Raw genomic sequence first — 23,664 nt, forward strand, 5'->3', positions numbered from 1 at the left:
TTGCAGCCTTCCAGTGCAGGGGCACAGAGCTTGCAGCCTTCCAGTGCGGGGCACAGAGCTTGCGGCCTTCCAGCGCGGGGCACAGAGCTTGCAGCCTTCCAGTGCCGGGCACAGAGCTTGCATTATCGCTCACTTACTGTTTTGCTTCTAATCTGTGCATTGATCTTTTGACCTACAGTGTGTTTAACTTGCAACTTCACCTTTCCACTTGGAGATGTCAACTTCCCCTGCTAGCAAGTCCTCCAGAGAAGTTCCAGTCAGCAATTTCTTTCCCTCTTTACAGATTAGCAGACTGGTAGCAGGGATGGGCTAAACCTAATGACATCTCTGGAAAAGAGAAGAAGCCAGTTCCATGCTGTGACTTGGGTCCCTAAGTGGGCTGTCTGTTTTGGTCTCCCTGGGCTCCAGTTTCCATATGGAGCCCGCAGCAGACACTCCATAAATATTTGTTGAGTGAAGCGCACAGATGATTAAATAAATGAAATTGGAGTGTTTTATTACTTGACTGCTATGGGCTTAGTCACCCCCTTCCTCCCTGAAGTTGAGCAGACAGGGTGAGACTACATACCTGGAGCTGTACCCCGGAAATGGGTGCCATGACTCATTTTCTAGTCAATATTTTTTCATTACCAAAATAATGACTATGTTTACTTTCAAGTTATTTTTATTCATTGAAAAAACCCAATTATTCTTAAAGAGTTAGCTTATACATTAGGTATATTCGCTACAGATGAGTTTAAAATGGCTATCTGCTGTCTTGGACTCAGAAATTATATGGGAAAGGATGGTGGTGCCTATAGCTCCCAGGAGACCCTCACTGCAACTCCCAACCCCAACCCCAAGCAAGGCTGGGACTGTGGGCCCCTCCACTGGGAAGCCAGCTGGGAGATGAGATGCAGGGGAGAAGGCTCAGTTACCAGGTGTGACAGGAGAGAGGTTCTCCAGGATTACTGTTCTCACAACGCTCCCTCCTCTTCTCCCATCAGGCCCAGTTTTCATCTGCTCTTAAGCACAGTGGGCAAGAGTGTTTCTTGAAGGTAGAGAACTCACCAGTAGGCCCTGCCACTTCTGACCGGCTATCTTCCCAAAGCTAAATTTTCCCAAAGATTAACAGGTCGATTATCCTTCCCTTTCAAGCCATTTGTTTACTTTTAAAAGGTCACTGTTTTCCATAATGAAGAGATATTTGTTTGTTTTAAAAATAAGGTCTCGCTCTGAAACCCAGGCTTGATCTCAAACTTGAGGTGATTCCCCCTGCCCCAGTCTCCTCAGAACTATGATTTACAAGCTTGAGCTATAGGGCAGGGGTGATTGAATTTTAAAGAACCAGTTACTTCCTATGAGGAGTCCGGTGAAAAAACGAGACGCAAGAGGAGTGGAAAACCAGTCCCAAAGGTTGGATACTATATAACTCTAATATAAACAAATGTTTTCAGGAGAGGGGAGAGAAAAAAACAGGATTAGCGATCACCAGGGCCTAAGAGTGCAGTTAGAAAAAGGCTTCCAGGAGGGCACAGAATGTTCTCTTTCTCCACTAGTGCCGGGTACACGAACTGGCCCAGACGAGAACATTGTGTAGGATTTAACGTTCGCAAACGAAGAGGTGCAAAACCGGGGAAACCTGAGCAAGCCCGGCAATCGGATCTAAGTCCAGTTGGAGACTATACTTTGTTGTGTTTTGCAGAATGGGAGCACTGTGAGAAGTGAAATAAGTACATACTACAGCTGCAGTGAGAAGTTGGCCAGCCACAGCGCACACCCTAGGCAGCGCAGGGATTCCCGGGATCCCTGGTGGGTCCGCAACACCGGGCGCTAGATTCTCACCCCCTGCGCCGCTCCCTTGAGGGCGTCGGGGGCGGGCCCAGGGGACCGGAGGGGCGGGATGGGGCCAGCGTCGGAAGTGACGTCAACGGGCGGGGCGCGCACCTGAGCACCTGGGCGGTCACGGTTGAGCCAGGCTGCGGCAATACGCACGCGATGGAGGGCGAGGGCCGGGGTCGGTGGGCTCTGGGGCTGCTGCGCACCTTCGACGCGGGCGAATTCGCAGGCTGGGAGAAGGTGGGCTCCGGCGGCTTCGGGCAAGTGTACAAGGTGCGCCACGTGCACTGGAAGACGTGGCTCGCGATCAAGTGCTCGCCCAGTCTGCACGTCGACGACAGGTCAGCTCCCGGGCGGGGCCGGGTGGGATGGGGGGCTCCGCGTACGTGAGGCGCCGGGGAAGAGAGTTTGCGGCACTCAGGCCACCGGTCCCTCGCAGCTCCAGAGCTTCTGGGATCCGGAGCTGGCCCGGAGCGATGGCCCTGAGCCCGGCGACGTGTGTCGGGCTCGTCCGAGACCCACCAAAGGTGCGGTCCGCGCCGGGCTTAGAGAAATTGCTGTGTGGGCCTCTGCGCTTTGTGAACGAGTTAGGTTCAGTTCCACTTAGTAATTTTCGTCGGAGCACAAATTGGTGTAAGACCGTAATTATTTCGTTCGGAAGCACCGGCTGGGCTCGGGCGAGGCGTCCGCGGCGCACAGCCGCTTACAGGGCTCCGGAACCTGCTTGGGTCTGGGATCTGGTTCTGCCCACCGCTCTTTTTCTGCACACCTTCGTTTTAGGGGACTTAGGGTGGGAGCTGAGACCCAGGGAACGTCTTTTTTTTGACGCTGGACAGGTGGCCCCGGGCACCTTGGGCCTTTCTTTGTCCCTCCTAGCGGATTGTTCCAGCGATAAGAAAGGACTCAGAGCGGTCCCCGGTAAACTCTATGGCATTGTGGTTTGTGAGTAAATTTGGAGGTGAGGTGCGGAACAGTTCTTGAAAAGCATTTTCCCCAGATTTCACTGTTTACATTGAGTAGTGATATGTTATGTATGAGCCTCAGAAAGGCAGATTTAAATGACTTAATCTTTAACCAAGCTGATATGGTGGTGATGTTTGCATTTTCCCCAGAGATACCTCTTAAACTCGAGCTGTCTGGAGGACCAGCCTTAAGCCACTCTGTACTCCTGCGTTACTTTGGAGTGCTAACTGCCTGCTTGGGTGACAGTAAGGAGGATAGTTTGAGGATGAGGCGTCAATCTTCTCCCTTTGTGCCTCATTTCTAGCCTGGAGACTCTGTCAGAGCTATCGGGTGTTTGTGTTTGCTTGCTTGCTTGCCTTTTGCTATCCAATTTTTCTTAGAAACTGTGGCACAGTGGGAACTAGTGTCTAAAATCACTACCAGCTCACCATACTGTGTAAACCCTCCCGGACTCCAATTCTGGGAACCCTTCAGGCCAGGAGGAACACTAGCACTGTGGTTATTTTGGCGAAATCCAAACCATTTTTGAATAGCAGCCCACAGTTTTTTAAAGGTAAAAACCAAAACAACAACAAAACCTCTGCGTGGGTGTTTCTTATGCCCTCAGAGACTTAGTGGGATTGTTTTCTAGGCAGAGTGAATGCTATTTATTCACCATCAAATACTTGACAGAATTTGATTATTGGAGGGTAAATATGAACCACTTCAGGTGTGGTATCCTTGGAATCAATATATGGTACAGTCCTACAGATCTTTTTTGGGGGGGTGGCCAGATCGCAAAGGCAGGGTTTTTCCACATTCGAAGAGCCTGTGTTGAACTGTTTGTCCTTTAATTGCAAGGCCTTTCCTTCCCTGCCTGAAGCCGGCAGGTGGTGGCACGTCAGGCAGGTAGAGGTCAGAGCACCCAGCAGGAAGTACTTGGCCACCAGGTCAGGGCTGCCTTTTTTCTTTTGTATGTGAGATTGACTTCTTCCACCCAGGGCTAGTTAAGTGTTTAAGCTCCCTGGGGTGTTCGGAAGTCTGGGAGTTCTGGGGTGGGAAATGCTTAGGAATCCACTTGGTTCTGCTGTGCCTGAGGGGCCTGTTGCCCTGCAGGCTAGCCAGGTTGCTTCTGAAGCTTGAAATAGCTGTTGAGGGAGGCTGACTTTCCCTGGGGTGTTGTGCTGTAGTCCTGCCTTGCCTGCCTTTGCAAGGCATTACTTAGAAGTAGAAACAGAATTTTCCCAGGGGCTTTGTGTGCAGCCCCCGCCCCCAGCCCCAGCCAGAGGACATGAAGTCTTATTTGCAGGATCTTAACCTCAGAGATAAGAGGATTTAAACATGGACTTGAAAGGAATTTTTTTTTTTTGAAGTTTGAAAGAAAGCAACAGGGCCAACAAGCAGTCAGTCTTGGCAGCGGGGACACAAATGAGAAAAAGAAAAAGTCCTGCTTTCTGAGAGGTCAGGCAAGAAAGGCTCTGAAGTAAGGGACAAGTTTGTCTTTCCTACCTTGTAAATAAGCTGGACATGGTGGTGCATGCCTTTAATCTGAGCACTTAGGAAAAAAGAGGCAGGGGAATCTCTAGTTTGAGGCCAGCCTTTTCTACATAGTGAGTTCCAGGACTATGAAGACTATGTAGGACAGTGTTTCTCAACCTTCCTAGTGCTGCGACCCTCTAATACAGGTCCTCATGTTGTGGTGACCCCCAACCATAAAATTATTTTGTTGCTACTTCATAACTAATCTTGCTACTGTTATGATTCATAATGTAAATATCTGATATACAATTTATCTGATATGTGGTCCCCAAAGGGGTCATAATCTACAGTTTGAAAACCATTGATACAAAGAGACCTTGTCTTTTTTTTTTTTTTTTTTAAAGCCATCCATATTTTGCCAGGATTAAATAGCCTTCCTCTAAGGGCCTCTTGACAAAGCCCTGCTAAATTTACCTCTAAGGAGTGGCCATCGAGGTGCTTCCCCAGGGGTACCAGAAGTAGTGTTCAAAGCTGATTGTGAGGGAGGGGTCCATCCATAATGACCTCCAGGCCAGCTAACAGCTACCTCTTCTGTGGACAGTTTGCTGCTGTCATTTCTGGCCTTTGCTTTAGCCTCAGCTATGGGCCAGTCCTATTTTCACTGGTCAGGCTGTTCACCCTTCAAGCTAGCTGGAGGTCTCTTGGCTCCCCAGCAGCCGCCCAGGCCCCATCCTTCTGCTTGTCATCCTCCATTGCTGTTCAGGGAAGGTGGGGCCTTATCAGGTCTGGGACACTTATAAAAATTTTTTTGCCCAGATGGGGACACTTAGAGGACCTCGGCATAATTCACAAGTGATCTCCCCATTCATCTGATTTCTCTTGCCAGGTGTTTTGGGAGGGTCCCGTTCCCTGGCTTTGGGGAGAAGGCTATCTTCCCTGGCTGGCTCTCACCTGGGAGATCACAAGTACAGGAGAGCAGGCCTGGCAATCTTAGAACAAAATGACCCAGGGGCCCTATGCCTCTCCCTGCTCCCAGCTAAGAGGAGCTCAGAAAAACAAAGTCCCTGGCACAGGGGCCCAAAAGCTGCTAATGCAGAGTTGGGCCTCAGCTCGTTGGGACGAGCCCGAGCAAACCCCAGGTTTGTAACTACAAAGCTGACAATTGGACAAGCCTGATTCTTGTCAGTTTTAAAAATAGCAGTGTGGGAACCCCTCTGAGGCTCCTGGGAACTTAATTGGATTGGTGTGTAGGAGCCTATCGGAGAGGCTGAAATACTCTACTCCCAGCAATGCTTCCCAGGTTCCCTGGCAGCTGTTGCTGAGTCCCCCGCAGTCCCCCTGTTGCCTGCAGGCATGAGGCTCATTCACAGCTGGTCTTAGGTTCTCTCTCCTTTTTTCTGTACTTTCTCAGCTGGAAGGCAGACCTTCCAGAAGTGATGGGTGTTAGCTACCCCTGATATTCCTCTGTACACCAGTTCCCTCCCTTGGTGGGAGACCAGACATGGTAGATATAAATGGGCTGCAAGTGTGTGAATTATTGTAAATGCTTTTGAAAAGTATCTTAGGCTGTAATCTCAGTAATCGGGAAGCTGAGACCGGAGGATTGACATGAGTTCGAGTTCAAGGTCAGTCTGGGCAAAAAAAAGAAAAAAGAAAAAGGAAACTTGGAGGTAAGCAGGAGGCTATAGCTTCATGGTTAGGGCCTTGCCTGGCATGTGCAGGGGTTCTGGGCTCAGTAGCCAGCCATGCCAATAAACAAACAAACAAACAAACAAATAAATAAATAGGTGCTTTTAGAAATTATAACCCCAACTTTGCCTGTTTGGGCCCAGATTTTCTTTTCTTTTCTTTTCTTTTTTTTTTAAATATTTATCTATTTATTTAATGTATATGAGTATACTGCATCCCATTACAGACGAGTGTGAGCCACCATGTGGTTGCTGGGAATTGAACTCAGGACCTCTGGAAGAGCAGTCAGTGCTCTTAACCACTGAGCCATCTCTCCAGTCCATGGGCCCAGATTTTCTAAATAGAGCCCCAAAACAGGCATGAGAGTGGAGCAGAGGTATCTTTTCTCTTCCTCCTCTGAGGCTGAGTTACCATCCCTATTCCAGGGGCAAAGGAGATGAGAATGTAACTTCAGCCTTCCTGCACTGTGCAGAAGCAAAGATCAAGTTGTGTTTTAATTAACTTGAGTCAGTGGGTTCTGTGGCCCAGAAACATTGTTCGTTGTGAGCAGAAAGAACAAAATGGAACAGAATGGCAACCAGGAGCATGCCCTGGGCTTGCCACCTAATGATCCTTGCCCCACCCAGGCATCCAGGCTAGGGACAAAATGGAAAATCCTTCCAGCTTTTAGAACAGTAGTCGGAATTACAAGTGTACAGTTCTTTCTATGTTGCTGTCAACACTGATCAGAAATGTTGCTTATGAGAAAGATGTATTTTAAATGATAAGCACCAACAACATAAAACACATTTTGTGTCTATTGGAGTCTTTGTGCCTCTCCCAGGCTGGGGCCTGGCCTGATTTAGGCCCAGAGTGCAGGTGCTCCTGATAACACCTAGAGGCTGGAGCTTCAGGCCACAGGTTGCCCCAGGCTACATATATCCAAAGCATCAGGATAATGTTGTGAGTGTTTTAGTCCAGAGGAAATTAGATAACAAAGGCTTTGAAAGGGTTTTCTGGATGTCCTAGGATTCTGCCTCAGTGCTAGTCCCTTCTGCCTTGAGCTTTCCGGTTATGCAACCATGAAGATGACTGATGTTTAACCCAGGAAACAATGGCCAGTTTCCAATTAAGTGCCCTGAAGCATGTGGCCAGGGCAAGGGGGTGATGTTATGTGCTCCCTCCAGCCTGCTGTGCACAGTGTGTAAATGTGCTGGGGTCAGCAGTCCTACAGACCTGTTCTTTTTAAATGAAGTTTGTGTTCTGGAAAGGGACCAGGGCAAGGAGGGAGAACTTGTTGAATTTTGAGTGTTGGGAAGGGTAGAACTAGCCATTTTCTGCCAGCAAGGCTGCTGGGAGCTACCAACGGAAGTTAGCTGTGTGTATTAAAACTGTTGGGCAAATAAAGAGATTGGTTGGGTTGGTTAAGTAAAGGTGTCCAGAGAGTGGGGACAGTGGCCCATGCTGTAGCCCACCTGCAGACATGAGTTCCTTAGACTGGAGATGGGCAGGTATACCTCCTCAGTTCACAGAGTGTAGGGACCCATCTTCTGGGCAGGAAGGATACCCACATTGGAAGGTGCAAACTGACCACTTTATAGAAGAAAATGAAAAGGGGGTGGGGAGGGAGTGGGTACTACAAATTATAACTTTTATTCTTAACACAAAAGAATGAGCAGCAGCTGATGCTGTGTATGGGGTCTGAACAGGAAGGTCCTCAGCTCCTGCCTTCCCCTGGGGAGAAAGGAACCCAGCCCAAGAAATACTATCTTCTCCTTCAAGTACCAGCTTTATTTTGTTAATGCTTGACCTGGGCATCTAGCTCTTTACTGGCCTGTTTTTCAGATATGTGTGGAGTACAGGAGCAGGGCTGGGAGTCTTCCAGCCTATTCTATCTGTACAAATACCATAGTCAGTGTCCAAGGCAAGCATGGTACTCAGGATTCTGCCTCCTGTTGAGGCTAGACTCTTAGAGCCTTCCAATAAGGAAGGAAGTAGTTGACAAGATCCTGGTGTAAGGTTATTTGTCCACCCACTCCAAGTATCTCTCAGATAGCTCTATACTTCTGTGACTAGCTGCTTTTGGCAGTGTCTCCAGAAGGCTGGGACAGCACACCATGCTAGACTCTGTTCTGAAGTCATTTAGTGACTCATTCCAAGATGCTTCGCTTTAGCCAGGGGTCTGTTGCCTGCCACTCCAGCAATAGGCTGGCTTAAAGTGTGTGCTCATGAGGACTAAGCTCTAGCTACATACAGATAGGATTGGCACTGGTTGGCAAGGGGCTAAAATCTTCAGCCCTTAGAACTTGTGGCAATTTCACCTGCCAGCATATGATGTTTTTTGCTGTGGTTTTGGTGCTCCTGTAGCTCTCTGCTTGCCTGCCTTTGTCCTTGCATGAGGCCAGGGAAGCCTGGAAGCCTCCTACAGTTTCAGAGGAGGGTCAGGTTAGAAAGTGACTTGTTAGCTCCATTTTGGGTCCTCCAGCACGTGCCTAGTGATTTTCCAACAGCCACTTTAGATCTAGAAGAGCCCTTATGGGGGACTAATGAAGACCCAGTAAATCTCAGGTTACTCTGCCTGCCTTCTGGGAAGGCACCTCAGCCCATCAGGCCTATGTGTAGACGCCAAGGTTGCCCAGTTTCCAGCTCCAATAGGTCTCTCTAGGAGTGGTTCTAGAAGTTTCCTTTAAGGAGTCCTTCTATTACTAGAAAGCAGATTTTGTAGCCCTGGCATGAGAACCTCTTCCCAGCCTCCTGCGTACCTTCTTGTGTGTATTTGGAGAGACACTGACCCGGATCCTATGTGGCTTAGGCACACCCTGTTGGGATGGGGCCTTTTACCTTGAGTGTACACTGAGACTTTTGACCTGTTGCTGGCACAGACCATTACGCAGTAATTGTCATCTGTACAAATACCGTGGAATTAACCTTTGACTGTAGCTGGTAAATGCAGCCCATGCTGCAGCTGTCTCTGCCACAGACTGAGCCTAAATGTGTGAGGAGACAGCCTCAGTGGAAGGTCATTGGCTAGGAAGTAGCAGGCTGTGGACAGCAGCACCACAGCTTCTCTAGACATTAGGCATAGACTTGCCACATGATCCAGCAGCTCTGCTTCTGGGCAGGTACCCAGAAGAACTAACATGAAGACTGCAAGGACATTATTTTCAGGAGCAAACAGGAAGAACAGTTTGTTTTCTGTTGCTGTGTTAAAGTACTGACGACCAAAAGAAACTTGAGAAGAAAATGTTTGTTTCATCTTAAAGGTTACAGGCTGTTGTAAAGGAAGTCAGGGAGGAACCTGGAGGTGGAAGCTGAAGGGGAGGCCATGGGGGAACACTGCTTCTTAGCTTGCTCCCCGTGGCTTACCCAGCATGCATTCTTATGCAGTCCAGGGCCGTCTGCCTCAGTGGTCTTGGTCCCTTCTATACCAATCTTGGATTAAGAAAGCACCCCCACAGATTTGTCTACAGGCTAATATGATGGGGTTCCTTTTCAGATGACTCCAGATATGTCAAGTTGTCAAATAACATAGCCATGAGGGTGGATTAGCAAGATGTAGTATATTCCTGCACCATTGCTAGGCCGCACAGATAAACTTGGATGTGTGCAGCAATATAAATGGGTTTTGAAAACACCTTATGAAGTAAGGTAGACGCGGAAGAATGGTAGGGATGACTCTGCTTATTGGGGGTACCAGGATTCAGAAACAGGAGAATATGGGTTCTGGTGGGTGATTAATGGGTACAGTTTGTTGGGGATGATGACCATGTCCTGGATGTAGATGGTAGTGATAGCTACATATGAAATGCCTCTGTTGTCCCCTTTGGGTAGTTAGAAACAACCACTGTGTAAGCAGAGAAAGCATGACCAGCTATAAGTAGCCCTTGCCCAACTCCTGCTATAAGCTCATTGGAGATTAGATCCAGGAGTGACTGGGTTAGTGAAAGAGTTGGGATTAAACAGAGGTGAGAGTGAAGGTCCTTGGATAGTTAGCTAGCAGTTTTCCATCCAGACAAGGGACATGATGTCACCTGTAGGTATCCAGATAACTGCTAGGCTCTATCCTCACAGTGACCCCAGGTGCAGAGGCAGGTTAAACTCTATGACAGTGAACTTTGTACACATGTGCATTTATCACTGGGTGTGTCCTGGCTAGTGGCTCTGTGTCCAGCTAGGTGACAGCTGCATGCCCTCATATCTATGAACTTTTTCAGGGAACGCATGGAACTTCTGGAGGAAGCTAAGAAGATGGAAATGGCCAAGTTCCGCTACATTCTACCAGTGTATGGCATATGCCAGGAACCTGTTGGCTTGGTTATGGAGTACATGGAGACAGGCTCTCTGGAGAAGCTGCTGGCCTCAGAGCCATTGCCTTGGGACCTGCGCTTCCGCATTGTGCATGAGACAGCTGTGGGCATGAACTTCCTGCATTGCATGTCTCCACCACTGCTGCACCTAGACCTGAAGCCAGCGAACATCCTGCTGGATGCCCACTACCATGTCAAGGTAGGGGCAGTGTGTGTCCTGAGGAATGGGCAACCGGGATGCCGGATGCCTTAGGGAGGCTCTATCTAGATGGTCTGGGATTTTAGAATAGAGCCTGAGGAAGGAAGTGATTGTCCTTGGAGCAGAGAACTTGAAGCCAGGACTTTTTTCACTGTAAGACCTACTGGAGAACCCAGCTGGTTGCACTTGATCTGAACATAATAGGTACCTGGAAGAGTGGCCCATGTAAACCCATGGGATTCTCCCCCATATCCTGGCGTGTTAGGTTCTAAGCACCCTGAAACAGATCAGGGACTTAATGGTCCCAGGCTTATTGTCTTTAGAAATAGCATCAGAAGTTGGATTGTGAACTGGTGAGACTTTGTGTCCTCTGATAACGGAACCTGGTTTTCTTCAGTGTTCTGGGACTATGGAATAGGTGCTGTATTATAGACACAGGCTGTGAAGAGGACTTTTCATCTGTTTGACCTTGCCAGGAAGCTGTGGGCAGTCACTGTTATGAGACCTACAAGATTGATTCTTTGTGTCTTTGGAAATTTATAAAATAGAGTGTGAAGATACAGGAGATACAGGAGGCAAGTGCTGTGTGCCTAGATATAAGTATTGACAGTTTGTACCAGGTTGTTTGGCTTTGGACATGTTTTTCCTCTGAACATTCCTGCTTCAACACCAAGGGCAGTATCTGTCATGGACTTTCTCATATGGCGTGCACATGGCCTTGGGGAGTCCAGGTCATGGGCCCACAGTATTGGTCACAACCTCCCTTCCTTTGTGTGCAAGAAAGCAGATGGACAGAGTAAGGGAGAGAGACAGCGGGTCCTAGAGCAGGCAGTACTCACATGAGGAACAGTGTCCCCAGCCTGTGTCACTAAGATATATCTGCATGTCTAACATTCCCAGACCCACCCTGCTGGCCTGACTTTAGGAGGTTCATCCTGACAGCTTGACTCAGCACACAGTAACCCATGTGACTTACAGACTCAGGCTCAGTCACGCAGAGAAATTGATTTCCACTCTGTACAGTTGCTATGAGTTGGCCTTTACATCCTGAAAAGTGTGACAGCATATCGCACAACTTGATGTGACCCAGCTCCGAGGTGGCTTCCACAATCTTCTTGTGACCTGAGTTTCTTAGATTCTTTTTTCTTGTGGCTGGGAGAACTTGGCTTCCACTCTTCCTGGGTAGGACAGGGCCTGTGTGCTCAGTGGGTCATAAAATCACTGCTCTCATACATGAAACCTAAACCAGAAAAGGAAAATAATAACAAGCCCATACCCTGGGTCAGGGCCTCACCACAGAGCGGACGAGCAGTGTAGTCACTTAGTGGCTGCAGGTCTAGAGCAGAGATTGAAATAGCTTCCAGAGAGCTTGACAACCCACTGTCATACAAACACAACATGTTCAGCAATACTCTCTTACACACCACAGTCACAGAAAGCCAGAGTTGTTTGTGAAGGTAGAATGTGAAGACAGCCCCTGGCATACCTGAGGCTAGCCTTCATAGAGGGCAGGCTCTGCTTCTGTATGCAGCCGGACATGAAAGTACAGGGGAGAGTAGACTTGAGGTGGAAGGAAGCCCAGAAAAATCACACAAAACTCTGGGCACTTGAGACGGGGTAGGGAAAGCAGCAGGCAGTGCTGGGTGGAGGGTGGTGTATGAAGGCTCCTGTGTCTTTAAGAACTACTGAATGGGAGCTGACTGCACCACATGTGCCTTAACCAGGGATGCTGTGAGTACACCCAGCACCACCTTGGGAGCCATGGGGCTGGTGTAGCCCAAGTCACTCCACCCAGGGACACTGTAGAGTCCCTAGGTACTGCCCTAGGTGGAGCCAATGTTTGATGTTTCATTCTCTCCTCTCCTGACAGGTGTGTGGGTGTTTGGGAGATTTGTGGTGTGCTTCTGAGGGGCAACAGTACTATCCTCTTCCAAGTGTTATCCTTGGGAGTGCAGAGTCTGCCCTCTATGGGACAAAGACACTACACCCACAGCTTTGTCACTTTGCTGAGAAGTGGAGTAAAGACACTTTACTTCTGGGTTGGTATCTAGATGAGTGAGGGTTAGGGTTCACACATACAGAGCCCCTTTGGAGTACAAAGTGATGTCCTGGTACCTAGTTTGTCACTAGCAGATTGTCTTTTTTAGGTCTGGGTGCTGACTGACCTAGGTATTTTCTCAGACCTGGTACACAACAGGCACTTAATGCTCGTTCACTGAGGAAGTAAGGGCTGCCCTTGACAAATTCTGGGCTGACATTCTCTTGCAGGCCATTGTCCCCTCGACCTGATGGCACTTGTAATTCTTACAGTGTCAGCTGAATGGCTGGGCTAGAAGCTGTGGAGCCATGATGAGAAGGTGTTCTATTAGCATGAAAAGACTTTGTCCCGAAGCTGGGGTGCTGAGGCTACCCCCTCACTGGAACCATCCTGAAAGGAGCCGAAAACGCTGCTTTTGTGTGGTGCCGGGCTATTACCAGAAAAGTTAGTCGCTGACAAAAAGCTAAAAACAAACAGAGGTGTGCTTTTCCTGATTCAGCATTTATGACACTAGGCTGTGGGCTCCCGTCATGGGTATGGCCAGTCTAGAAACAAGAATCCTGACTCAGCCCATTTCCTGTTACTGCCAGGGCGTGTTTGAAGATGAGCCCAGGAGTGAATTAAAAGGGTTAAAACCACATCAGCCTTGAAGGAGACTAGAAAAGGGACATTTATATGTACACTGGAAGGCTACTTGGTGCTGACTTGGATCTTATGAATACACAGTGCTTCAAAGGGTCTGGTTTGCACCTGGCTGTGGTGGCATGGGTGGAAAACAGGGACTCCCAGAGCTGCCTGCAGGCCTGAGTTGCAAGGACACTGTCACCAATTGGGAAACCTGCCTCCCCTGTGAACTCTGGAAGTAGTGATGGGGGTCCTGACAGTGACTTCATCACCAAGGGAGGGGACACCATGTCTGGAGTAGACTAGTGAGCCCGGAAGGTGATGAGGCGTGTGTTTTGCTCACTCTAAAGCTCTCTGAAGGCGGGTTACGCTTTAAAGGACCTGCTGGCACTTGTAGCTGCCCCAGCTGGAAGGTTGCATAACCGGACTGACATAGATGATAGATGTCCTAGCCTGTCACGTGGCTCCCTTAGCCTGAAAGCTGAAGGCTGTTTTTCCCTTCCTTCCTGCTGACCGTGACCATTAGCCACCAGGGTAGATGTAAAGCCTTACAGAAGCGAGGCTGGTTCTCATTCTTTTTGAGTTCTTTCTCCAACTGAATTCCATTCTTTAAGCATGGTGTCTTTCTTCCCCATTCATCAAGTTATAGTGATGGTACATCCAGGCTCGGCCCTTCTGCATCCTGCCTGCTTAGAGACAGGGCGGACTGGAGCTCAGCCCTTCTGTTTGGGGGTGAACCCCTAGAGCATGTGCTGGGCCCCCACCATCTCATGTGCCAGAGGGAGATACACCACAGCTTCTTCTGGCTCCCTTTAAGGCTGACGTGCCTCCTTTGAATTGCTCTTACAGATTTCTGACTTTGGGCTGGCCAAGTGCAATGGCATGTCCCACTCTCATGACCTCAGCATGGATGGCCTGTTTGGTACAATCGCCTACCTCCCTCCAGAGCGAATTCGTGAGAAGAGCCGGTTGTTTGATACCAAACACGATGTATACAGGTGTGTGATATGTCACCATGTCCTATGTGCCAGGCTAAAAGCTCCAAGCATCAATCACTGTTGCTTCCTGCCCTGAGCAGCAGTTTCCAGAAAGGCCTGGGCTACCATTCAGCCTTGGAGTTTGATGCATGTGCAAATGGTGTGTGCCTGTTGGACTTGGGGATTTTAGCTGGCAGGTGGGTACCTTCTCCCCAGGTGCATTGAATGAGTTTTCTCTCCTGTGGATGTTGCTGGCTGACAAACAGGCTATTCCTGGCTGGTGCTAAGCAGTAGTAGTTAGAAAAGCAGTTGCTAGCCCAGTGCTTGGATATGATACAGCATTTTCATGAAACATGAGTTATATTACTTGTCTGTCAGAAGAAACGGCTGCTTTGAATAGCAGAGCCATAGTGTATGGGTTTGCACTCCTCAAAGCTCACACTCCTCTGAATACCAAAGTGAGCCAGTCACTTTTTAGTCACTTGCCTCTGAAGGAGGGATACTGGTTCACATCCTAAGTCTCCAGTATATAAACTGACAACTTGATCACTCCATGGTATGCTTAAAGGGGAGATTTTTTTTTTCTTTTTTTAATTGTAGATAGGAGAGAGAGCAGCCAGAAGCATCTGGAAGATTCCAGAGCAGAGAGAGAAAGTAGCAGTCTGAACATGGCCCGCAAACTGGACCTGGCCAGAAGAGAAGCTGGAGTAGAGCAAAGAGAGAGTGTGGGAGAGAAGGAGGGAGGGCGGGAGGGGGGGAGAGAGGGAGAGAGAGAGAGAGAGAGAGAGAGAGAGAGAGAGAGAGAGAGAGAGAATGAGAGAATAAGACCATAGCAAGGTTATAAGTGGCTGAGTCGTAAGAGCTGGACAAGTTTAGGGAAGAGGGGGAGACTAGAAGAGCAGGATGCCAGCACATGTGTAGCAGGCACTTGTAATACTGAAGGAGCCTGGCAGCATGAGCTGTGGTATGCTAATAGGCACCACAGATAGCTAATTGTCCCTTCTGCTTAGTGATAAGGGAAGTGGCTCCTTTTATTAAAGAGGAACCTGCTTCCGGAGTTCCTGGTTAATGCTGGCTTTTGTCTAACCATTAGCATAGGAGGAATGGAGTTCCCTTTGGATCTGACATTCGGGATTTGAGTACCTTAGAACTACCTCCCTTTCCTCCTCAAATTGTGAGGGTCTTGTTCCAACAACCTATTGGAAAAGAAAGGACCAGAGCAGCCAACTCTGTCTTTTGTCACCAGGCTCAGCTAACTGGTTTGACAGAAGCCAGTGTGCCAGTGTTGGGCTTTTGAACAGTGAGTCCCACTGGGCATGGCCCTCTGGGGACTAGTCAGGGCTTGCAGAGTTTGGGGATAGTCAAGTACTTTGTTTATTTTAATATTGGCTTTAACTTTTGAACCTACATTTTCCAGTTAATGAGTTAGGCTCAATTTTCAGTCTTTTTTTTTTTTTTTTAAAGATTGGGCCATTTTCAGTGTATCTAGAAAAATTTATTTATTTAAACATTTGTCTGCCAGTAGCTGAGAGGGTTTTGCCTCAGCTTGTTGCTTCTTAGTACTTTCTATAGATTTTTCTTTAGCTACTCTCTGATGAAGCCTCCCAGGGCCTCTTAGAGGAATATTCTAGACAGAACCTGACCTTGGATTTAAAGGATTGAAGACAAGGCAGAGAAGAATAGGGGGCAAAAGTGCCCCTAGATGTCTGAGTACTTGGTCTGTGCCCCTGTGAGATGGCAGCTCAGAGCTCGGAAACTCTTATCAAACCTGACCCTACAGCACCAATTGATACCTAGTTTCTCTTTCAGCTTCGCCATTGTGATCTGGGGTGTGCTTACACAGAAGAAGCCATTTGCAGGTAAGTGGCCCTGCATGAAGACAGTGGGCATGTGCTTGAACCTTCTCCACCCTCCCAATGCCTCTGGTTTGTACTTGGCTGGGCTAGACTCCCTAAGGCTTCAAAGACATGTGGCCTGTCCTCAAGGAAGATGCCTTATACCTACCCTGCAAGTACAGCTTTTTGCAGGAAGTTGAGAAAACACCTGCATGGTCTTTCTTCCTTACTTATCAAGTTTATATTGACAGTACATCCAGGCTTGGCCTTCTGCTGTGTTCCTTACATAAGGACAGTCAATTGTGGGACCATCAGACCATATGCAGCTTTATTCTTTGATGCTGCTTAGTGTTAGGTGCTGTTAAAAGTCTATATAACAAGATACCCTTCCTTCGCCTTCCTTCTTCCCTCCCTTTCAAAAACAAATGGTATAAAACACACATGACAGAATCTGCTGTGTTAATCATTCTAAACACACTGAGAATAGCAGTAAAAACATGTGGTTGGCCCGTTTCCAGAAGTCCCACCATATCAACTCAAGTTTATAAAACTTAAGTCATTTTTAGCTGCAATGGGAAGAGAGAAGTTTCTTTTCTTTTATGACATTTCTGGCTGTTTGCACTGTGGGGTGTGACCAAATATATTTGAAAATAGAAAGCATGCTCAGGATATGTGAGGCCCTGGGTTCAGACAGACAGACAGATATCGTTAAGTCAGAGCCCTCAAGTTGAGGCCCCATTGCTGGCTCTGTCTCACACTCAAACCGGCATGGAAAAGGGGAAGGGTGGAGAAGAGCTCTTCTAAGTACTGCAGGATTCAGGGGATTTGGGTAGCTTGTTAAACATCCAGCAGAGTGGTGGTGTTATCTTCCTGCCCTCCATTGTTCTTTTAAAAGGTATATTAATTTTATGTGTATTTGTGTTTGCCTGAGTGATGTCTGTGCACTGCATGTGTGCAGGAGTCTGTGGAGGTCAGAAGAGGGCATTGAATTCCCTAGTGTTAGAGATACAGGCAGTTTTGAGCTACCATGTGGGTGTTGGGAACCAGGATTGAGCCATCTCTCCACTCTTTTCCCCCCTTGCTTTTTCTTTTAACTGTGTTCCCCACCATGGAGGTTCACATACTGAATTCTTTTCAGTGTGACAGCCTACCTGCTGGGTGTGAAACTGTCTAATAGCAGTGACTCTTGAGTCAGGTGGTGTATCAAGGTTCTAGGCCCTCAGGTTTCGTTGCCTGCTAGCTATGGGAAGCGGGAAGCAGAACTTCTCAGATGCCATGCAGACCCCATCAAGCTTGCTTGGCAGCAAAAAATCTTGTAGGTATTCTCTTGACTCTCGCTACATTTGGAAAGCTTGCTGGGTTGGAAGGCTGGATCACCATGGAAGTAACCTACAGACACCAAGAGACAGGCATTGCACAAGACTTAACGGGAAAGTGAACGAAGCGTCAGTGTGGACCTGGCAGCCGACGGAGACTGTGGGCCAATTTTCCATACTTGCCATTAGGTGCCTGCTGCTCCTCAGGGTGTGCTAGGAATGCAGGGGTGGGGAATGCCCATGGGAACCAGTGGCAGATGGGATGCATAGTTTAAGGTGAGCCGAAGGTCACCCACCGAGAGTCCCTCTTGAGCCCTTCCTGATTAGGGTTGGTGATAATAACGGCAGAGTCTGTGCCCATGAGTTTGTAAAACTGAGAAACACAGAGAATGTTATGTCCTATAAGCAGATGGATTAAAGAAAAGTCCAGGTTTGGTAGTGTCCTGGATGATGTGCCTGTCACAGCATGTCCCCAGCACTTATCCATACATTTAAATGAGGAGCCATCTCTTGCTCCTCAAAGTCTTGACATCTGTTTCTCCTTTGCAGATGAAAAGAACATCCTGCACATCATGGTGAAGGTGGTGAAGGGCCACCGCCCAGAGCTGCCACCCGTCTGCAGGCCCCGGCCACGTGCTTGTAGCAACCTGATAGGGCTCATGCAACGGTGCTGGGATGAAGACCCGCAGGTGCGGCCCACCTTCCAAGGTGGGTGCCCTTCCCTGTCTCATCACTGCTATGTGATGGCTTTTCCCGTGTCACAGGCCGTAGAGTTGATGACCAGGACAGGGTTGAGGGCCAAGCTCAGGCAGGGAACAATGTGTGCAGAGACAGGGATGAAACAAGCCTACCACTGACAGGTTGGCCCATCCCCTACTTCGGCTGCCCAACCCTGAAGGCTGGGATGGGTTATTAGAACTAGACAGTCAGACCCAGTGTCCATCTGTTCTCCTAGCAGGCTGCATTTGCTTCCAGGGAGCTTAGAATCTTGGATTTCAAGTTCAGGTACAATGGTGTACATTTAGTTAGGCAGCTGGCGGTGACTAAAGGTCTGTCATTTTCTTTCGCTTCCCTTAGGGTCTTGTCCTCATGGACAGATGTACCTTTGGAGTAAGAAAGTGAACCTGATAGAGTTGCCTTTCACATGAATCTGGGGAGACATGAGTAGATAGGGCTCACCTGCCAGCCCTGATAGCTTTAACCCTTTGTGTCCGGCAGGGTACTAAGAAAGACCTGTTTTGATCCTGATGAGACCTTGCAGGTGGTTGCCCAGACACTCAGGATGGTGGGTGGGTTGTCTTCTAGTGATGCCAGGGATTTTTTCTACAAACTGCCAGTGGTATTGAGCATGTCCTCTGCTGGTCAAGATTGGGGTATCACTGCTTCTGTCCCCATAGTATTGTGTAGGAGTTATATCTAAATGACAGCCCTTTTTGTTTTCTCTCTAAAAGAAATTACCTCTGAAACCGAAGACCTTTGTGAAAAACCTGATGAGGAAGTGAAAGACCTGGCTCATGAGCCGGGTGAGAAAAGTTCTTCAGAGCCCAGGAATGAGGTAAGCGTCTCTAGCAAGCATCTTCAGGGTTCTAATCTGTGGTGGGATTTTCTAATCCAACATCTTTTCTGAAAATTCCTCCCCATTTCCCTCTGAGCCTGTCCCATGGGGATCCCCCCATCTGCTCAACACTCGAGGTTAATAAGTGTAGGACGAACCATGAAGGGCAGATGGCCCCCGTCCTCCTGGGCCCCTGGTAGGTAGGGCTTGAGGATCTGAGCACTGTCTGCTCTTAAATGGTTTGTGTTACAAGTATATGTGGTTACTCAGAAGCCATGAGAAGCTCCAAAGGCCAGTGCTAGCTGAGTGCCTCTAGGATATGATTGATTGAAGAAGAGGACTCCACTGTAAAGGTTGGCAGTGGTGGTGAGGTGGTGATGGTTCCTCTGGCATTGGACAGCTTCTCCCAAGTAGAACAGCTGTGGGACAGGTGAGAATTGGGGGACAAAGATTCTCCTGACAGCAACAAAGGGACAGAACCTACCTCTGATATGCTTGAAGCCAGCAAGTAGACACAACTTAGTGCACAGGTGGCAAGCACAGGTGGCGGTTCCCAAAGGGAGGAGGGCTCAGAAAGAGTGAGCAATCCTCAGACTTAGTTACTAGAAATCTGCTTTTCTTGAAGCAACCAGACCTGTCCCCGCTGTCCCCCAGTGCTCTCGCTCTCATAGCCCCAAGCCAAACTGACATACCTGACAAGTCTGAAGCTTTGTCAGAGCAAGGGAGAGCCCCAGCCTGACTACTTTCCTTTCTTGTTGGGCTGCCTGTCTTGGGTAGACCGAGTCTGGACTATTCTCTCACAGATGGACTGCCTGTGGCCTAGACAGTGCCCCAGAGTGGGTGGCAGCATCATGTAGTAGTTAGACTTTTCCATTTTGGTTAAGTTGTTATTCTTACAGTGTCTTTGTGCCAGGCAAGTCCATGAGGTTTCTTTGCAGCCCTGAGTCTCAGGGTTTCTTGATGCTATTTGACGGTAGTGCATAGCTATGGGACCTCCATCTAATAGTTTCTGGTCCCTCTGTCTTGTTCTCTGTGCTCTGACATGGAGGCTGGAGGAGCAGAGTCCTCACTACTACCCTTTCCATCTTTGCAGAGCAGACCGGAGTCCTCACGCCTCAAGCGCGCCTCTGCTCCCCCCTTCGATAACGACTGCAGTCTCTCCGAGTTGCTGTCACAGTTAGACTCTGGGATCTCCCAGACTCTTGAAGGCCCTGAGGAGCTCAGCCGAAGTTCCTCTGAATGCAAGCTCCCATCGTCCAGTAGTGGCAAGAGGCTTTCAGGGGTGTCCTCAGTGGACTCTGCTTTTTCCTCCAGAGGATCACTGTCACTGTCATTTGAGCGGGAAGCTTCGACAGGCGGTGAGTGTCCATGAGCACTAGTGAGCTTGCACGGGGCTCTCTTGTGAGTTGTATTAGAGTCTGAGCAGCTACTGTGCCAAGGTCTCTTGCCCTGGTAATAATTCTTGTCTTCTTTCTGTTTTCTTTGATGAGTTTGTGGTGTCATCTTCATAGTTTGCTCAGAACACAGATCCAGAAATTCCCACATCAGTAGTGTGATTCTGTTGGGTGTCTAACACAAGAAGATAGGCCACATAAACTGGCCTAGTTAGCCCTGGGACAAAGGTTGGTCTATGTCTGCAACCTGGAAAGCCCAAGTCCCATCCAGTGAAGCTAGTGACACCTGGAGACTTTACTTGCCAGCCTTATGCCTCATACTCAGACACTTCCAGATAACCCCTACCCCAAGCTTTTGTGTTTATGGATACGCTTACTATAGGCTTGCATCAAGCTGGGTTGACTGTCCCTATGAGGTGCTGACACCTGCAGCTCTGTGGCTCCTCTGTAAGACACAGACATTTCAATTTGGGCTGTAGCATGAGGGAGGCCAAGTGCAGTTGACTGCAAAGACTTGAGGTCTTACCAGTTTGCAGGGATTTTTCCAGTAGAATGTTGGGTTAAAGAGCATTGAAGGTTAAGGAAATGCCTTGCAAAGATAGGTAGAGAGGACTATGTTTGATTCTAACCAAGCAGTGGACAACAAAGTCAAAAAGGACAGTCAGAGCTAAGTTCACAGCAGCCTCAGAAGTATCACTGTCTGCCATGGGGAAATGTGTTCTAAAATCTTCTCTTCAGACTTAACCCTCTCTAGTGATGCCTTGTCCTCATGCCTGAGAGGTGACTACCACCCTATAAGAATGTAGTGTTGAAGCCAGTCATGGTGGTGTCTTTAATCCAAGCACTTGAGAGGCAGAAACGGGGTAATCTCTGAGAGTTTGAGGTCAGCCTGATGTATAAAGCAGGTTCCAGAGCAGCCAAGACTACATAGAGAGACCCTGTTTCAAAACAACAAAGGAAAAAAAAGAATGCAGTATTTAAACACCAGGCAGGGTCTGTCTCCTTAGTACCACCCAGACCTGCAGAGGGAATGTATTTATTGGAATCAGGATTTCCAATAATGCAGTGGATTTTCAGGTTCAATAGAAGTTTCATTGTGAATACAGAGTATGTTCTGAGAAATCTAGTTTTGAGAATCACTTCAGAAACACTCGATGTGATGACCCCATAACGGGGGGGGGGGGGGTACCACTTTGAGTCTGTGTTCCTCGAAGTTCCAGGAACCAGCTCTATAGGCCAGTAGAGGCCCCAGGAATAGTGTCTTGCAGGTCTAAGTCTTTGGGCAGGTTGTGTTCTGTCTGGCTTTCTTTTCTGGTGCCCCTCTTTTTAAATGATTGTCAGCAATTCTGCTGATGCTGGGGGAGGGCTTTCCCAACCCTGGAAAAGCTAGAGTGGTTTTATTCTGCAAATCAGCAGAGGAACACTTTGAAGACATCAACTGCATTACTCAAAGTTGATGCTTAAACACCTGCAAATAAAGGATGTATCCTGAATGTCCTTGTTCAGAGTCCCTAGAGGTGTGGTCCACCTGACCTCAGCCCCCAACCCTTAGAAGCCCACATTCTGTAGTGGTTGCCTCACTGCTCTCTGATGTTGTCTCTCCTCTCCCTGCAGATCTGGGCCCCACAGACATCCAGAAGAAGAAGCTAGTGGATGCCATCATATCGGGGGACACCAGCAAGTTGATGAAGATCCTGCAGCCCCAAGATGTGGACTTGGTTCTGGACAACAGTGCCAGCCTGCTGCACCTGGCTGTGGAGGCTGGACAGGAGGAATGTGTCAAGTGGCTGCTTCTTAACAATGCCAACCCCAACCTGACCAACAGGAAGGGCTCGACACCACTGCACTTGGCTGTGGAGCGGAGGAGGCGCGGAATTGTGGAGCTACTGCTGGCCCGGAAGATCAGTGTCAATGCCAAGGATGAGGACCAGTGGACTGCCCTGCACTTTGCAGCCCAGAATGGGGATGAGGCCAGCACAAGGCTGCTACTAGAGAAGAATGCTTCTGTCAACGAGGTAGACTTCGAGGGCCGAACACCCATGCATGTAGCCTGCCAGCATGGGCAGGAGAACATTGTGCGTACCCTGCTCCGCCGTGGTGTGGACGTGGGCCTGCAGGGAAAAGATGCCTGGTTGCCTCTGCACTATGCTGCCTGGCAGGGCCACCTGCCCATTGTTAAGCTGCTAGCCAAGCAGCCCGGGGTGAGTGTGAATGCCCAGACACTAGATGGGAGGACACCCCTGCACCTGGCTGCTCAGAGGGGGCACTACCGTGTGGCTCGCATCCTCATTGACCTGTGCTCTGACATTAACATCTGCAGCTTACAGGCACAGACACCTCTGCATGTTGCCGCAGAGACTGGACACACCAGTACTGCCAGGCTACTCTTGCATCGCGGTGCTGGCAAGGAGGCTTTGACCTCAGAGGGCTATACTGCCCTGCACCTGGCAGCCAGGAATGGACACCTGGCTACTGTCAAGCTGCTCCTCGAGGAGAAGGCTGATGTCCTGGCTCGGGGGCCCCTGAATCAGACAGCCCTGCACCTGGCTGCCGCCCGTGGACACTCAGAGGTGGTGGAGGAGCTGGTCTGTGCTGACCTCATTGACCTGTCTGACGAGCAGGGCCTCAGTGCACTGCACCTTGCTGCTCAGGGCAGGCATTCCCAGACTGTGGAGACACTGCTCAAACACGGAGCACACATCAACTTGCAGAGTCTCAAGTTCCAAGGAGGCCAGAGCTCTGCTGCCACACTGCTCCGACGCAGCAAGACCTAGCTTGCCACCACAGAACCAGGGCTCCATGTAGGCTTCTGGTCCCTTTGTTTCCTCATGGGGACAGAATGGTCTTGGGACACTGCTCACCCTGCTGGTGGCCTGCCCATACACTGACCAAGCAGAGGCTAATGGACAAGGCAGTAGTAGCTGTGTTGGGGCAGAGGCTACCACCAGCTACTGACCTGTAGTCAAAGGGTCTGATGTCAGATGGGGCTAGGTTGGTGTCGTGTCACTGTGGTATTGATTGGATGCTGATGCAGGCCTTTTACAACAAAGCCCATACAAGAATGCTCCCTCTGTTCCAGAGTAAGCCACTTCTGCTTGCTTGGAGCATGGCATCTTCAGTAGAGACGTGGGAAGCGCAGTGTCCTTTTTCTTCTCATTGCGATGGGCAGAATATCTGTCTGGAGGCATAGTGGGTTCTTATACCTGAGTGACAAGGTAGCTCTGCTTGAGACCTGTGAGGATCTGGCTGTTGGAGCCTAGAAAGGGAATGATTATAAAACCACAGGGCTGGTCCTGACACTGAACAGCCTTACAGCCTGAAACCGCTGTTTGTTTTTGTTTGTTTGTTTTTGTTTTTAGTTTTGATGTCTAGGTCAGCATGCCTCTTCCCTCACATTCCCTGCTGAGTTCTCACCTAAAACGTCAGAGCCTTATATATAAAAGTTACAGGAAAATTCTTTGTAAATGGGTTTTATATTAAAAAATTGTTTAGTCAAACAATTCGCTCTTTCA

At 48.8% G+C, this 23,664-nt stretch overlaps 1 protein-coding gene across 1 annotated transcript; it reads left to right on the top strand.

Annotated features, from left to right (window-relative positions):
* Positions 1-1,977: 1,977 nt before the first annotated feature.
* Ripk4 (receptor interacting serine/threonine kinase 4) lies at positions 1,978-23,200 on the top strand. The gene is made up of 8 exons (XM_028752548.1): positions 1,978-2,159; positions 10,122-10,413; positions 13,925-14,073; positions 15,862-15,911; positions 17,753-17,911; positions 18,655-18,758; positions 19,852-20,116; positions 21,767-23,200. The coding sequence occupies exons 1-8, from the start codon at positions 1,978-1,980 to the stop codon at positions 22,924-22,926; spliced, it is 2,361 nt and encodes a 786-aa protein (XP_028608381.1). The 3' UTR covers positions 22,927-23,200.
* The last annotated feature ends 464 nt before the right edge of the window (positions 23,201-23,664 follow it).

Source organism: Grammomys surdaster, unplaced genomic scaffold, assembly GCF_004785775.1.
Source record: "Grammomys surdaster isolate TR1022 unplaced genomic scaffold, NIH_TR_1.0 125925, whole genome shotgun sequence".
Classification (NCBI taxonomy): Eukaryota; Metazoa; Chordata; class Mammalia; order Rodentia; family Muridae; genus Grammomys; species Grammomys surdaster.

Excerpts from the sequence above, each read along its gene's own strand:
- Ripk4 (XM_028752548.1), top strand. The coding sequence starts at position 1,978 with ATGGAGGGCGAGGGCCGGGGTCGGTGGGCTCTGGGGCTGCTGCGCACC. Across the intron at positions 10,414-13,924 it reads ATGCCCACTACCATGTCAAG|ATTTCTGACTTTGGGCTGGC; the intron begins GTAGGGGCAGTG and ends TTGCTCTTACAG. Across the intron at positions 18,759-19,851 it reads CTTCAGAGCCCAGGAATGAG|AGCAGACCGGAGTCCTCACG; the intron begins GTAAGCGTCTCT and ends CCATCTTTGCAG.